The sequence below is a fragment of the Sinocyclocheilus grahami genome, unplaced genomic scaffold (assembly GCF_001515645.1).
Source record: "Sinocyclocheilus grahami isolate Dianchi unplaced genomic scaffold, SAMN03320097.WGS_v1.1 scaffold283.1, whole genome shotgun sequence".
Classification (NCBI taxonomy): domain Eukaryota; kingdom Metazoa; phylum Chordata; class Actinopteri; order Cypriniformes; family Cyprinidae; genus Sinocyclocheilus; species Sinocyclocheilus grahami.
This window is the reverse complement of record NW_015505462.1, coordinates 209000-226558: the sequence shown is the minus strand read 5'-3', so window position 1 is coordinate 226558 and position 17559 is coordinate 209000. Positions and strand designations below refer to the sequence as shown.

At 37.8% G+C, this 17559-nt stretch overlaps 1 protein-coding gene across 1 annotated transcript in view; it reads right to left on the bottom strand.

The window, feature by feature from the left end:
- Positions 1–17559, bottom strand: part of LOC107600374 (sodium leak channel non-selective protein-like) — a 102609-nt gene that overhangs the window by 59237 nt on the left and 25813 nt on the right. Inside the window, exon 12 of the mRNA XM_016292248.1 lies at positions 7115–7246. Within this exon, the coding sequence (XP_016147734.1) occupies positions 7115–7246 (132 nt within the window). The remainder of the gene's footprint in view (positions 1–7114; positions 7247–17559) is intronic.

The window sequence follows — 17559 nt, the reverse complement described above, 5'->3', positions numbered from 1 at the left end:
CTTTCCCTGGTTGTCAACTGCCCTTTCACAGCAGTCACTGGTTTAACCAGATAGTTTAGTTTGCATGATAGGACTAGGTGTTATGATCCCAATATTCAGCACCATTTGAAGTTTAAAAAGCAGTGGTTCAATTGCTAAACTGTACAACTGACCAGATAGTGGGCAGCCTTGCCTGATTCCTCTTAATATAGGAAAAGGTCGGCTCAAACCACCCCCCATCTTGACCACACAAGCAGCATCAGTACAGTATATAATAACTGTATCAACTTCACGAAATTGTCACCAAAACCAAAAACCTTTAACACATTGACAAGATGGTCAACACGGTCGAAAGCTTTCTCTTGGTCTAAAGAGACCAAACCAACAATCATATTAAAAACTTTACATATATCCAAAACATCTCACACTAAAAATAAATTGTCCATAATAGACCTCTTGGGAACACAATACGATTGATCCCTGTGTACAATCAGTTTTCTATTTTTTAGTCTATTTGACAAGCATTTTGAGAAAACTTTGTATTCCGTTGTAAGTGCAACAGGGCGCCAATTCTGTAAGAAAGCTAGATAGCGTTTTTGGCAATAATGATAAAACAGCATATTGACAGGATGTAAGCATAACACCATCTTTTATACATTCACAAAAAAAAAATCAAAAAGGTTCTTGCCTATAAAACTCCAAAAACTCTTATAGAAATCTGCTGACAGTCCATCCATTGGTCCATCCGTCCATCCAAGTAACTTCCTTGAATGTTATATTTGCAGCCAAAGCAGTTTTAGAGTCACAGTCCAACTGAGGAAGACTATGAAGAAGCTGTATCATACAGTCATTGTCACAGTTATTTGCAGAATAAAGATTAGATAAAAAATCCACAGCATGATTCCTCATTTCAAATGCATTAGAGGTAACCCTCCTATCAGGAAGCCTAAGACATGGCATTTGTCTCTGTTGAGCCACTCTGCTTTCCAAATTAAAGTAAAAAAATACATAAACGACATAAAATGCAGGCCAGGAGCGAGGCCCTCTAGAGGTTGGCACAGCCCTTGCGACAGTACTTGTGATCAAATAATTATCTGAAAATCCTATAGGACAAATACAACAATCTGTTACTCGATTACTAAAACATTTTGACATAAAATCTGTCCAACCGGGCAGCACTGACTCTATTATTAAAAGCCTTGACCCACATATACTGTCTATCAGTAGGATGTTTAATTCTCCACATATCCAATAGTTTAAAATCTTTTATAAGTTTAGAAAATGAGCCTAAAGACTGTATGTGAGGTTATTCAGTGTTACGATCGTCAGTAAAATACCCAGTACAGTTCCAGTCCCAACCCATAATGACATATCCTTCACTAGAACTTTTTTTAACAATCCCACTCAGAATATTAAAGAAATTAAGGCGTTCTTGTCCCACCGTTGGAGAATAGATATTTATCAAGAAAAAAAGCATTCCTTGGATTTTTGCTTCAACTAACATAAGACAAACTTTTACTGGTTCCTCTGCCTTTACAATACCCATATCTAAGGATGAGGAAAATAAAATGGCCTCCCCTCTACTTAAATTTGTACCATGACTGAGTATGTTGTGTTCTTTCCACCACAATTTCCACTCAGCTTCATTCACAATATCACTATGTGTTTCTTGCAGAAAAACAATATTAAGCTTCTTTTGTTCAACAATTTCATTAACAAGGGCACGCTTAGAACTATCCCTCCCACCATTAAAGTTTGAAGAACCTATCTTTAAAGTTTCCATACACATAAAAAATTTAGATTAGGAAACAAAGCAAGAGGAAAAAGCTAAGAAAAGACACTGTGTGATGCATGATAAATTATTGGCTAATAAACGTATTACAATACGCAATTTCTGGCCTTCTTCTTTTTCCTGTTCACTTCTTTACATTTTCTTATAGTGGTAAGATGCTTTCTCAACCTAAAACGCTTCTTCTCACTAAGCTCATCAACTCCAACATTTCTCTGATAAAGAGTAACAGACTCAACAAATTTGTCTACATCAGGAAATAAATATTTTATGTTAATCTGTTTGCCATATGTTTTATCCAGAAAACTGTTGATTTCCTCTAAGCTATAAAATGAGTCTTTGTTAAAGCCTCCAGAAAAAAATCAGCTTGAACTGAACTGAGTACAGTTCCCTGCGAATTACCATCATCACACTGAGAATCTTCCTGTAACTCAAGATCATCAGACAGCACATCGTCCATTTCCTCATTATTCACAACATCATAGCACAATTCTTCCTGACTTGCATTGTTTACACCTTCCTTATTCTCCAAATGTTTAACACCACTAGTACTAGGAACTACTTCATCAGTTTTAACATCAGACACTAGAACGTTTGCACTAACAGAAGGTACCACATGAACTGCAACATCTCTATCAGCACAAACATTATTAAAAACTGAGAGAACAGACTCTGTATTTTCAGCCTTATCAGCAGATAATACAGCATCAGCATTAACAGCACTCACCTCAACAGGTGGAGCAACGTCATCTGGAGCGGCCTCAGGCTCAGCCGAGTCTTCAATGTTATCTGCAGCAGCAACCCCCGATCTTGCCGCACTCTCTGCACCTGTTCTCTTGTGCGGACACACAAGATGCTTGTGTCCGATGTCTCCACATTCAAAACATCGTATATTGCCGGTGGTCGCCTACACCATATACGATCTTCCCTCATGTTTCACAAGAAAGTTTATGTCCAATGTATTATCATTAGACTCCAACATCATAAAAATATGCCTCCTAAAGGACACAACGTGTCTCAAGGAAGGATGTTTACAGCCAAACAACCTTCCCAAATCGTGCCAATTCACGCTGTAAAAGCTCATCCGATACGAATGGCGGAACATTTGAAATCGTAACTTTTGTGGACGGTGAGGAAAGCGGAAAAAGTTGTACAAAAGCATCATTCATAACCAGACAACTCACTATTAAACAACTGATTAAACTTTGTTTTTTCAAGAATACCACAACAGCCTTATTCATACGTGAAGCAGATAAAATGTTTTCATGACCAATCTGATCCAATTACGACAAGCACATCTTCCACTGTGGCCTTGTCTTCAGGAACACACCTGAAACCATTCTGAAGTGATAATGGTGGCATCTCGGCAAAATATGCCATCCTACCACACAACCCAAAAACAATGCTCTTTTAAATGCATTCTTTCCAAATCATACAACTTTGAGAGAGAAAAAATGAAAAAAATAAAAAGATTTAGAAACTCTCACCACACAACAGATCTCACAACTACCACTCTTACCCGACTCCCAGCATGCATCAGACAGAGAAAGAGAGGGGGGGGGGGTCTTTTGATGGTCCCTCAGTCACATCCAACTTTGGTGGAATGGCCAATACAAGGCGTGAATTTTGAGTGGGAGAAATTTTTCTTTGTCTCCATTTACAGCCCATTGGCATGTTTATTGCTGGTGAATTGGTGCAGTTTTACCCAAAGTATAGTAAAAATAACATGATGTATTTCATAATTATATAGTCTACACCATTGTTTAGGAAACAGAGAGCAGATCGTTTTGATACCAAGAAAGACGGCTAGAAGATATTACAGCAGAGCTTCATTCTTAAACCTGGATATAAGCATTTAGAGCAGTGTTTCTCAACCCTGGTCCTGGGCGCCCCCCAACACTGTACATTTTGTATGTCTCCCTAATCTGACACACCCATTTCAGGTCTGGAGTTTCTTTTAATGAGCTAATGAGTTGAATCAGGTGTGTTTGATTAGGGAGACATGCAAAATGTGCAGTGCTGGGGGGCGCCCAGGACCAGGGTTGAGCAACACTGATTTAGAGTTTAACTAAAACCCATAAAGAGTTGTACAGTGGGGAAAAAAAGTATTTAGTCAGCCACCAATTGTGCAAGTTCTCCCACTTAAAAAGATGAGAGAGGCCTGTAATTTTCATCATAGGTATACCTCAACTATGAGAGACAAAATGAGAAACAAAAATCCATCTGGCACTGCAGGATTTGAGTCCCTGGCGGCGCAGTGTGTTACTGATGGTAGCCAGTTGATTTCTTCACACCAAGCTGTTTACCTATTGCAGATTCAGTCTTCCCATCCTGGTGCAGGTCTACAATTTTGTTTCTGGTGTCCTTTGACAGCTCTTTGGTCTTGGCCATGGTGGAGTTTGGAGTGTGACTGTTTGAGGTTGTGGACAGGTGTCTTTTATACTGATAACGAGTTCAAACAGATGCCATTAATACAGGTAACGAGTGGAGGACAGAGGAGCCTCTTAGAGAAGAAGTTACAGGTCTGTGAGAGCCAGAAATCTTGCTTGTTTGTAGGTGACCAAATACTTATTTTACCGAGGAATTTACCAATTAATTCTTTAAAAATCCTACAATGTGATTTTCTGGATTGTTTTTTTCTCATTTTGTCTCTCATAGTTGAGGTATACCTATGATGAAAATTACAGGCCTCTCTCATCTTTTTAAGTGGGAGAACTTGCACAATTGGTGGCTGACTAAATACTTTTTTGCCCCACTGTAACTAGGCTAATATGACAGGGAAACATACATACGACATACATATTCCATATACATTTTTTAACAGCTTAATTATGGCCTAAACAAAGAAAATGTCTTTATGTGTGTGCATTATGTGTATTGTAAGTGTGGGGGTAATTCACTGGGCCCCATAGCCATTTGATGCATGGTGCTGAATGTGATCGTCTTCTCGTTGGAATGTGTTTGAAGTCAAATGGGGAGATCAGAGTACTGTTCTGTTTAACATCTTCTGGATGGTGGGGGAGACCCATGGAAATTTAGCATCCATATAAACGTAGACTGTGGGGCCAGGTCTGTAATTTATATGATAATGTCAAAAGGCTAAAAGGATCTCTGAGACATAAAGCCCAAATGATTATCAGTGATCCTATGCAGACGCTACACATGAAAAGTTATTAGAGCATGACTAGTAACATCTGGGGCATCCATTTTAGCCATCAGATACATGCTGTGTCCCAGATAATAATCTTAATAAATAAATGATTATAAATTACAAATTAAAAGTAATTTTGCTAACACTTTATAATAATTAATATATATATATATATATTCACATATCTAGAAATGAGATAATGCGCTTGTTAATGTTAACTAATGAACTTATTAAATATTACCAAATGATTAACAGATCATTATTTAATGTAAATTGAAATGCTTACAAATGCCATTAAATTTTCAATTCATATGATCATGGATTTTGAAAAAATTTTAACAGATGGTTTACAATTATTTGAAGCTTCATTAATAAATCGTTAACAAACATTATATAATGCTTAACAGATCATTAGTTAATGTTTACAAATGTCATTAAACTTTCAATGTGTTTTAAAAATCTACAAATGATATTTACAGAAATGATACGATATTTACAAGCTTATTTGCTAATGTACTTTTGAATGCTTACAAATGTCATTAAACTTCAGTTCACATATTAGCTAATGCTCTTTTTTACATTTACAATTGTTGTGAAACTATAGCTTATAGGCACTTGTTATTCATGTTAATATATTCATTAGCTCATAATCCCAGTCTGTAAAGGTCATATATTTGGTCTTTGTTTGTTGTGTTGACTTCTACTATTTGCATATCTTAAATCATTTATTTTGATTTATAAACATTTATTATGTTTATAAACATTTATTAATCATTAGTACCTTTATGAGCAGTCATTTTGATGGCAAAAAGTATCCCAAATGACCGGAATTTACCCTATTTTCACATCTTTACAAATAATTTATTAATCATTTGTTCATGTTTTTGCACTACCCAATCTAAAGTGGAGACTATTCATAATTTGTAAACGTTTATAAACATTTAGTAATTTTTTTTAGTATCTTTATTGGCACTTGAGTTTTAGCTACTTTAACAATGTTTGTGTAAAGGGTGGTTAGTTAGGTTTAGCTAAATGCTTGGTAAAGGCATATCACACATTGTAATTTGGGTGAAAAACATGTTTTTATCACCTCAACACTTATTTTATCATTAAACAGAATATTCCTTGAGTCATACATCAACATAAGGGGGGGGGACACATTTTCAAGAACATACTTCATTTATCAAAACAATGTAATATAAACAGACTGAACTGTGTTGCCTTATAGTAATTAAATTGACCCCTGTACACTTGTTGACTATCCAAACTTAAACCTACCCATACCACCAAACCTGTCCCTAACCCTACCCGTATCACACCTCAACAGCAGCAAAGCTGTTGTGCATTAACAAAAGCTTTTAATCATTGTATAACATCTGTTAAAATCATTTGTAGATTTTCAAGATGTGCATGATCATATGACTTAGAAGTTTAATTACATTTGTAAGCATTTTAATTTACATGAAATTTTAATTATCAGGTCATGTTTTAATACATTTATTAGTAAACATTAACAAGCACATTATTTCACATTTCTAGATATGTGAATATATATGAACTAATGATCCGTTAAGCATTACATAATGTTTGTTAATGATTTATTAATTAAAGTTATTATAAAGTGTTACCGTAATTTTTGTGCATAATTTTTAGCTCAATATTTCTAGCTCTGATCAATTTACCCAAAATATTGGACATAAAATAAAATAAACTATATGACTTTCAATGTTTGGTCTTTTATGTATATAGTTAGATTACTCCTTAAATAGGTTAGCTATGTGTAGGTTTATAGAGGTTATATGTTTATATAGGTTATGTAGATATTTGTAAATATGTAAATTTATATAGGTTATACGTATATATATTTCTTTGTTTTATATGATTATATGTCCGTCTAAATATAGCACCATGGTCCTGTGAGGCATGACATTTAGTTAATTTGTATGTCTTCACAAATAGCGGAATGACAATAAAAAAGCTCACTTGAACTTGAATTTGAACTTGAATAAGAGATGTGCTTCTCATCTCAAATTAAATCAGTAATATACCATATTTAATAATTATTAATAATCATTGTGGTTCAGCACTGCGCTCATTGTGGTTCAGCATTGCGCTCTTGTGAAATTGCTGCACACATTAAAAAAAGAAATAAAATAATCAACAGGTTTCTAAAAATAAATTTTGACAGGTCTTACCTCAGCCAGGTAGAACTCATCATTGGTGAGTTTATGGTCCTCACCCTTGTGGTAATTGCTAGCAGCTACAATCACATCAACGGCCACCATACTGAGGATGAACATGTGGAAGACTGAAGATCGCATCAGTTGCTGAAAAGAAAAGATCAGACACAGTGTTGTCAAAAGCTTAGCGACATTTTGAGGCATGTCAGTGCAGTCAACTTTTTTTGTCAACTGTGCATGTATATTTTAACTGTGCACACACTTCAGTCAAACAAAATGCATGACTTCTATTCCTAGAGCTAACATATTGAGCAATTTCTTTAATTACATCTCTCGCTTTTAATGTCTCTGGATGTATATTCTCCCTTATGAACAAGTAGGCTGACTGCTTCCTCATACTGAGTGTAGCTGCCGTAAAAACATTATTTTCCACTTGATTCTCCACTCTTGTATAATGGGACCTTTTAATCACAGTAAGGACTGAGCCAACTAAATGGACCCTTACTGCCTGAGCCCTCAGCAGGCCAAATGAACCCATCTCAGGCCCATTACAGACCCAGGAACATGAGGCAGGAAAGACAACTTAATTTAAGCCCAGACTGAGCCACCTGTCTGCTGCCCATGAAATCTGTCTCCACTTGAGCCTGTGGTGAGTATTCTTCTAAAAATTAGCTGCAACATTGGATGAATTACTGGAGGTATTTGATTTGAAAACAACATTAAACTCAAGCTGCATTATAAAGAAATTTTCCTGCCACAAAACATGATTTCTGGAGCACTGTAATTTTTTTTCTTCTCACTACGACACTGCCAAGTTTCTTCCAGTGGGGGAAGAAAAAACACTGACTAATAAGACATAATCTTTTGGGTGATGTGTCTGGAAGCCAGCATTCTAGATAAACAGTTGTCGGTGGAGCTGATATCATTGGTCTCGGAGTACAAAATACAACATATGAAAGCCATAAAGGTAACAAACAAGCAAGCGAACAGAAGTGATATGAAACATCATTTAAAAACTGCATTTTGTATTTACTTGCATTATCTTTGTGTAATATTTAAATTTGTTTGATGATCTTAAACATTAAAGTGTGACAAACATGCAAAAAAATAAGAAATCAGGAAGGGGGCCAACACTTTTTCACACCACTGTATATATATACCTGCCTAGCATGATTTCATTAGAAAATAGCTTTGATTTTATTTCTAACAGTACATTTCTATTATTGTCATCACACAGTGATATTTTCCTATTTCACCCTATCACAAGAAGCAAATCTAAGTATAAAAGCAAATTAAATTTGTATAGCCTGTATTTTGTATTAAGGTGAGTGAAATATGTATTGAGTTGTAGGCTGCATTCATTTAAAGTAAATTATATTTGTATTATCAGATGGGTCCACACCTGTTTCATTCCCATGTTTAAACTGAAAAGAAAACTGTCACAAAAAATCAATTACCCTATACAGATAATGTATCCAGGCTCTGAGGTTTTGTGATTACATACATTTACAAGTCAACTTAAATAAAAGTTGTTGTTGTTGTTGTTGTGGAATTCCAGGTAAAACTACAATACCCACAATCCTGAAGGAGATCCACCAACCAGAAGTAATTGTTACCATGGAAACAGGAATCGGGAAAAGAGCTCAACAGTGGCCACCCACTCCCATGAGAGCATTGTGAATGATGTAACTGAGTATAGTCTCACCTTATATTTGCATATATTTAAATAGTTTGCAATAAACTTACGGTATAAACTGTATGATAATATATGGTGCTTCTGACACTTTTACCTAATTTGCAATGCTTCAAAAGTAATGTAAGTACTGGCTAGGGTTGGGTATCGTTTGGGTTTTTTTCGATACCGGTGCCAAATCGATATTTTTAAAATAGTTCCGGTGCCTAAACAGTGCCTGAACCAATACTTATTAAAAATAAATAAATAAATATGCCATTGGCACTATAAACACATGATGTCTGTTTCATTCATACTGGACGCCAGAGGGCACCCTCGCACAGAAAATCCACATATCCAGTCACAGAAGTGGAGAACTCATGACCCTCCAAGAAATCCCTTATATGGACAAAGGCATAGGTATTATATATGTAACTGAGTAAACGGAACATATAAACATTTTGAATGATAAAACAAAGACAATAAATACTTGACTGCGACAATATAGTTTATCTGTGTCATTTAAGCCATCTCTGGTATTTTCATAATAATTAAGTATATTTATAATAGGGCGACCATATTTTTAGTTTTCCAAAAAAAAGGGCAGTAGGGGGTGGAGTTCGTGGGCGGGGCTTCACCTAACAGTATACCTAGCAAGGTTTTTTTTGTTTGTTTGCTTATTTTGTTTTTATAATAAATAAAAAGAAAACAAGTAGAAAGAATAGAAAGAATAGGGAATGCTAGTGTTAGAGGGTCATTTTAAAATTAAAATAAGACAATTCAATAGAACAGAAAAAAACAGATAATGCTAGTGTTAGAAGGTCATTATTTATAATAAATAAAAAGAAAACAAGTAGAAAGAATAGAAAGCATAGGGAATGCTCGTGTTAGAGGGTCATTTTAAAATTAAAATAAGACATTTCAATAGAACAGAAAAAAACAGATAATGCTAGTGTTAGAAGGTCATTATTTATAATAAATAAAAAGAAAGTAAGTGGAAAGAATAGAGAAAGAACAGAGAATGCTAGTGTTAGAGGCTCTTTTGACTTTATAAATAAAACAAGTAGTTAGGATAGAAATAGAATAGAGAGTGCAAATGTTAGAGGGTCAAGTTCGTTCTAACACGCCCCCACATATCTACCTCACTATGTAAGAAGATTTGCATAACGCCGCCCAAATGTTCACGCAAAGAAAAAAGGCGTAACTTTTATTCTCGCTGTAGTATTGTTGTTGCCGCTGCCGCCATGTCGTGAAGGCGCTGTGTGTTTTGTTGTGAAAGCGAAACTACTTTATTTGGCCTTCCAAAAGAGGACGTTATCCGCTTCGTCATGCCTGGAGCTGATCCGTGCTGGTCGCTGAGGAAATACATCAACTTCGCGCTGTGGATCGCCGGATCGGCTTTCACAGTGGGCGAAGCGGAGTCCAGCCCGGGGTCGTCACATGTGGTTGCCGTAAGCCCGCCAGACGAATCTGCTGGCCGCGCCGTTCTCAAGCCCACCCGCCTCCGCTCACTCAAGCCCACCTACCGCCGCTCACTCAAGCCGGCCTCCGCTCACTCTAGGCCGCCGGCCACCGCTCTCTCTAGCCTGCTGCCCTCTCTAGCCTGCCGCCCTCCGCTCACTCTAGCTTGCCGTGTATTTCGTTGTGAAAGCAAAACTATTTTGTCTGGCATTCCAAAAGAGGACACGACTACAAATCAGTGGTTAAGTTGTATTTACAGCAATGGTTTTATGTTTACACGGCGCGATCCAAGTCATTATAATCCGTAATTATGTCCCCACTGGATGCAACAAATGCCTCGTTTATAATGGGTTTTAATGTTTTTGTCTCGTCGCTCCGGCCTGACAGGGCATCACAATATGGTAAGGGGCGTAACATTTCCGTCACACGCTTGAGGTATTCGGCCAATCACAACGCACTGGATATCTGGCCAATCAGAACACACCTCGCTTTTCAGACCGATGATCTTTGTAAATATCGACATGTTTCAGAAAGGCGGGGCATAGAGGAGAAATAATAATGTACAGTATGTGGAAAATAATGTGTTTTTTTTCATCTTAAACAGCATAAACACATTTCATTACACCAAATACACCAAATAATGTTATTTTTAGCAACATCATATGACCCCTTTAATGTAGAAGTCCATGAAAGTTTTATCATAGGTAGAATGCAAAATGTTTCAATACAAGCATTTAGTCAAATGTAATTTATGCAATATTTCAAACCTTAAACCCACTAGGGCAAATCAACCTATGGCAACAGTTTAAAAGTAGCCCAATTCTGTGGAAAAAATTTAACTCTGACTTGTTATTTTGTCGTTGTGTTTTCTGACTTATTATTTTGTTTTCGAATTTGTCATTGTGTTTTCTGACTTGTTATAATGTTTTCTGAATTGTTGTTGTGTTTTCTGAATTGTTAGTTTTTTAGACTTGCATTTGCGTTTGTAATTTGTATTTTGTTTTCAGAATTGTGATTTGTTCTTCACCTCTCAGCCACCGTAGCATAACGATGCTCAGAGCAGGCTGTACCGGTGGTAGCCTAAATATACGGCCCTCAGACAGAATAGGCAGGTTGTCGATGAGTGGCCAAGCAGAATAAGGATGGAGCAAAGTGTGGATGCGCTGTCCTTGAAGAACGTTCAACTCGTTTTGTTTATATTTTTCTTAGCCTATAATTTTAAATGACAGATGTCGTATTTATTTATTTTTCTCTGAGACACTTATACTGTGTTAACAGAAAAATGTCAAAATCATTTTGTATTTTGTAACCTAAATTTTTTTTCTCTCTGCAACACTTTTTCCTATTGTGTTGTAAATTTTAACCGAATTGTATCCTGACAAGACGAATAAAAATAAGAAATAAAATTTTTGTACATTTTTATTTTCTCTGACACCTTTTTTCTACTGTGTTGCATAAAATATTAAACGAATTTTGTGTCTTAAGATAATTCATATAAATTCAAGTCAAAGTCAATAAATTCAAGACTTGACAAGATTAATAAAATAACATACAATTTTGTGCAGACTACACTTTTATTTGTTAGCCTATCTTTCTTTCAGTAGCGGAAATTTAAATGTGAGATTCTGGAAACGAGATCTAAATTTAGCGGGAACGATCGGGTCGGGAAGAAAATTATTCTAAGCGGACAGCGAGTGAACAAAGAGTGAATATATAGCAGGAGCGGGTGGGTGCGGAATATAACCTTGCGGGAGCGGGACTAAAAAAACAGTCCCGCCCAGACCTCTACTAGTTAAGTCCCCACAGAGCATAGTTTTCTCAACAACTAGCAAGGATGAAGCCGTAAGTCCGCAAAAAAAGATATGCTGAATAGCTGTTGAAAATTTTTATTAAATTAAATTAAAATAACTATTTACATGCAAAAATACCCTCTGTATTCAACAGCCATTACTCCAGTCTAGTAAGATCATTCAAAAATCATTCTAATATGTTGATTTGGTGCTTAAGAAACTTTTTTTTTTATTAATGTTGAAAATAGTTGTGCTGCTGTCACTGGTTCTGTTGAAGCAAGGCAAAGGAGACAGCAAGGAAAGTCCACAATGCAATTTAATAGTGAACTCAAACTTAGGCAGACACGCAAGGGAAAACACAACGGTGACCGAACAACTTAAATACGAAGACATATCAGGATAATTAACTAAACACAGGTGATTCGAGTTAAACTAATGAGGCTAAACGAGATCAGGAACATAACCAAATAAGGGCACACAGGAACTAAAACAAAACAGAAGACAGGAAAACACAGAAACAAGCTGTCCATAACAACTAAAAGGGTGACAGCTGCTGAACATTTTGTGGAAACCATGATAAAAAAAAATTCTGGATTTAAGTAAAAAAATTAAAAACTATTTTTTTAAATAGATATGTTCTGTAACTATATGCAAAAGTATTGATCGATTTAATACATCCTTCCTGAATAAAGGACTAACTTATTATTATTATTATTATTAGATACTTTTGAACAGTAGTGTAGGTATATTACTGTTAATGCATAAAGGGCTTGTAGCGCTACAGGAAATGTAGCTAGTGTTTTACAGTATATCTCGAGGGAGAAAGATGAGAGAAGGACAGTGGCTGTCAGGTCTGTCTGCTGCTCTGGTCTGGGAACACAGCAGAGAATTCACCAAGCAGCCTCTATGACTAATATGGGACATGACAAAGCAGTTTGACATTTTCAGCTTCTCGATGTTGGTTTTCCCTAGGGTGTTTTGGCTGAAGGGGGAATAACAGGTTACTCCATTTTCTCAGGGCCCTTGACTTCACCCAGAAAATGTTCCTGGCTTTCTGAAAGGCATCTTTTATTGCAGGGTTTGAAAGCTTGCTTGTGCAATTCATCCATTGTCTCCTACAAAATTTGTCTGTGATGTGATGCCTATTTCTCTTGTATGGAGAACATAAAAACAACACTGTCATTGCACTCAAGATGGTTCTAATGTTGCTTGTGCCACATGGATACCTAGCAGAGCTGTCGCAATCAATTAAATAGCAACCTTTGTGAGGGCGGGATGCACCTTTCTCTCTATTTCATTGCATTTGATGCAGCCCAATTTGTATGCTCCAAATCTTCCTCCAAAAAGACATTCAGAGCATCTTGTTACTGTTCCTCCTTGCATGTTTGAAACTTCAGACTTTACACCTGTCATCTGACACACAATTAGTGTTCTTTACAGTAAGGTGCCTGTCATACTTCATCAGTTCTGTGCCAGAATCAAAGCCAGGAACAACTCAAAGGGAATAACATTTCTTTATCATTCAGTGCACGTTAATGGCATTTGACCAAACATTACTCATTCTTAAAGGAATAATTCCCCCAAAAACTGTCATCTTTTACTCAACCATTTGTCATTCCAAATTCATATGAAATCCTTTTTTTCTGTGGAACACTTTTACATGACATTAAATGAAGACTGATGCTTTCAAGCGTAAAAGGGATGCTAAAGCATAAAAGTATTATAAAATTGATCCTTTTTTTCCTTCTGAAGTTGATCTTTCCCTGAGAAATGTAAGTTCCCTTTCAGTCTGTCACTTCGACGTTATGTCGAAGTTCAGACACTAGGGGTCGCATTTGGGAGCCCAGATGCCTCTGACATCATTGAGAAAGGGCCAATGAAATTGGCAAACAAAATTTGCATAGCAGACCACGTCCCGGACATCCAGGTATAAATAGGCCAGTGTGGCATTTGCTCACTCCTTCTGTTCTTTGGAGCCGATGCAGCGTCTATTTGGGAGGTGCAGCACTGCATTCACCTCTCAATCTCCTCGCTGTTGGATCAATGGCACAAGCAGTAGTTTCTCCCTTGCCCATACACCCCTGGGTGCTTCAACAGCGATCTTTGAGAGCAAATTTCCTCTTAAAACAGCAATTTCTCTAAAAGAGCTTCACGGATGGATTTGTGTGTGTTTATAACATGCCTTGTTTCTGTGCTTGATACTTCTCCCTTTATGTGGAGCCCACCACAGAAACCTTCCCTATGTAGTACTTCCTTTTAGTGAGTCCATAGGATATATCTCCACATGTTACCGCCCCTTCGGGTAGGATGTGGTCTCTGTAGTGTACTTTTCCCACTCGGGGACTTTTTAACTGCTATTTATTCTTGTTTTTCTTAAAATGAGATATAGCTCCTGCAAGGAGGTGACCTCTGCCTTACAGTATATGGCGCCTCTCCCAGATTTTGGCCAACTATGCAAATTTTGCTTGCCAATTTCATTGGCCTTTTCTCAGTGATGTCAGAGGTGTCTGGGCTCCCAAGTGCGACCCCTAATGTCAGAAATTCGACACAACGTCTCCGATCCCTCCATCAGGGAATGAGGGTTACCATACAAAATCGAGACGTTATTCACTGAAAACCTGACATCCGTCCTAGTCCAAAACCAGTCCGGATGACTGTTCATAAACTGTACAAACCTACTCTACAGTATTACTTAGAAAATGGGACACAATTCGTATGGACCAATTTTTTTATGGTGGTTTTGTGTCCTTTTAAAGCTTGAAAGCTTTAGACCCCATTCAATTTCATTGCTTGGAAAATAACTTGTGCACACAAATTGTCAGGATTATGGACCTGTTTAGTTGTGTTTTGCCCCTGTCTTTGTTCCTGGTGTTCCTTATATGGTCTTTTTCCTGTCCTCGTTTAGTTTAATTAGCCATTCAGTTCACCTGTGTGTTATTTATCCCTTGCATTTAAGTTAGAGTCTGTGCTGTCTGTCTTTGGCCCGAGATTGTACATCAACCCTGGTGTTACCTGTGCTCTTGTCTGCCCCGTGTATTCCCTTGGATGTTGGATTAAAAGACTATTGTGTTTGTTTACGCCTTGCCTCCTTGTTCCTTCCCAAAGTGAGCGTGACATAAATATTGCACACAAGGCATTTGCACCCCTTTTATGCTGATGAGCGTATGAAAATGAGCAGCATGAACATTATGTTAAACATCTCCTTTTGTGTTTTAGAGAAGAAAAAAAAATAATGCAGGTTCTGAACAATGTAAAGATCAGTCAATTATGACAGAAAAATTTTTTTTGGGTGAACTGTCCCTTTAAGCTAAACTGAATTTAAAGCAAAAAGTCCAGCTTTTGTGTACTCCAATTAAATGGAGAAGAAGAACAAAGAACAGAAAAATGAAGTAGATGAAGCTTATTTAAAAATAATATATCTAAAAATGGGGGAAATCCATTTGAGATTTCACCTGTCTGTCAACAACCATCAGCAATGACCAATGGAATCTTCTAACGCTCCAAATTTGTAATCAGCAAACTGAGCATTGAAAAGCATTTTTTGTGATCTCCTTAGGCATACCCTGACACTTTTGCTCCATTGTTTAATCAGAAAATAGGAACAAAAATAGCTGATGGGAGACCAGCAGTGCTCAAATCCCACTGCTTATCGAAGTTATTACTGCAGTGAGGTGATTCATGCTCTGTCTGGGACCTGCTGGTTAATTAAAGCTGACTGTCCTCCAGAATTCTCCAGCCACTGTTCAAGACCAGGTTAGGGATGCAGACAGGCTGGGTTCGGAGCTTCACGGCTGCAGTTGATGATAAAGCATGCTGATGGGTGGGAGAAATAGGTCCCTTGGGAGAAATGAGTGTTGCAAGGTCAGAGGTGGGGTAATGGAGGGTTTCCTCTATAGAAATAACCTTGGCGTGGGTGCGTAATGGATGACTGCAGAAGTCAAGGTGTTTCCTCTATGGGCAACACCTTCTGATCAAAAGGGTTTTAATCATGACATCCTGGGTTTTCAACACAGAGTGGGGAAAATGCTGGATGATCAGGGAATTGCTCTTCATTGAACTGTATTGTAATTCTAAATGATTAACCATCTCTGTTGAGCTCAATCTACTGTAAGTTTAGTTCAATATGTTATGTTATGTGGCTATCAGTATATTTAAATTTAAAGGGACAATCCGCCCCCCCAAAAATGTACGTCATCATTTGCTCACCCTCATGTCATTCCAAACCTGTTTAACTTTTTTTCTTCTGTGAAACACTAGAGAAGATATTTTTGAAGAATGTTTCAATTGTTTTTGTTCATATAATGAACAAAAAAATTACTCTTTAACTCTTTAACTTTTATACCTAAAACATTAACTAATCGTATAGCATTAAAAAGACAAATCAACACTGTTTTGACTATAGGCACAACATGATACCATGTCAAAATACATACTTTTTGTATTAATCTGAGTTTTTGTCTTAACCAGAAATTAACATTACAAGCATCGTGCAACAACACATTATCTTATAAGCAAGGTCACAATAAATTTACTATGTTATGATCTCCAAGTACAACAAAAAAATAGTCCTATCAATGACTATTGTCACAGCCTGAAAAAAAAGTATGTAAAGTAATATGCAGACTCAACTGATTTTTATGCTATTAAAGTAAAACGTCTCGGTTACTTGTGTAACCCTCGTTCTCTGAAGGAGGGAACGGAGACGTTACGTCAGTCGTGACTGACGAATTGGGATCTCGCCCGAGAGCCCAATCACCTTTGAGTGTAAACTAAACAAGCCAATGACAGTTGGCGTGCGTGTTTTGCCACTCGCACCCCGCCCCGCCGCGCGGGTATAAAAGGAGAGTGCATGCAAACGCACATCAGTTTTTCGCTGAGGAGCCGAGACTACGCGCCCCGGCTGTACAGTGGTGGTACAGCAACTGTGGCAATGGAACGTAACCGAGACGTTCCCTTTCAGTCAGTCACGTTCTACGTTACGTCAGTCGTGACTGACAAATTGGGATCCGTATGGAAAACGCCACTATTGCTGACCCCCTCCAGTGCCCTGCGGAAACCGGCAAGTCCCCCCACACCAGCTGGGGCGGAAGATAGGACAGCGGCTAGGCAGAGGTGTCCGCCACTGCTGTTCCATACAGTGGTACATTGGATAACACTGGGAAAGCGTACCCAGTTGGGAACATCCTGCGCATAGGAGGTATCATGTGGAATAGACATATGGACTGGCCCAGGGCAGTGCTACATATGGAAGTCGTTGTGGTAGACTCAACCCGCCTGGTGTGAGACGACTACACAACAGAGATGGCAGAGAACGACTGCCAGAGAAAGACACGGGCTTACCATGAGGGGAGCCGTACCGTGGAAGAGTACACATGTGGGATCGCCCGAAGGGGGAATCACTACACACGGGCACCTAGCCCAGCACAAGGGCTGACCTTGGGCATGCACACGAGTGCTGAGCCTGGCGTCTGGCGCTCCGCCACACCTGACCGCCGAGGGTGCGGGAGGAACTCCACCAGGGTTCACCATGGGGAACT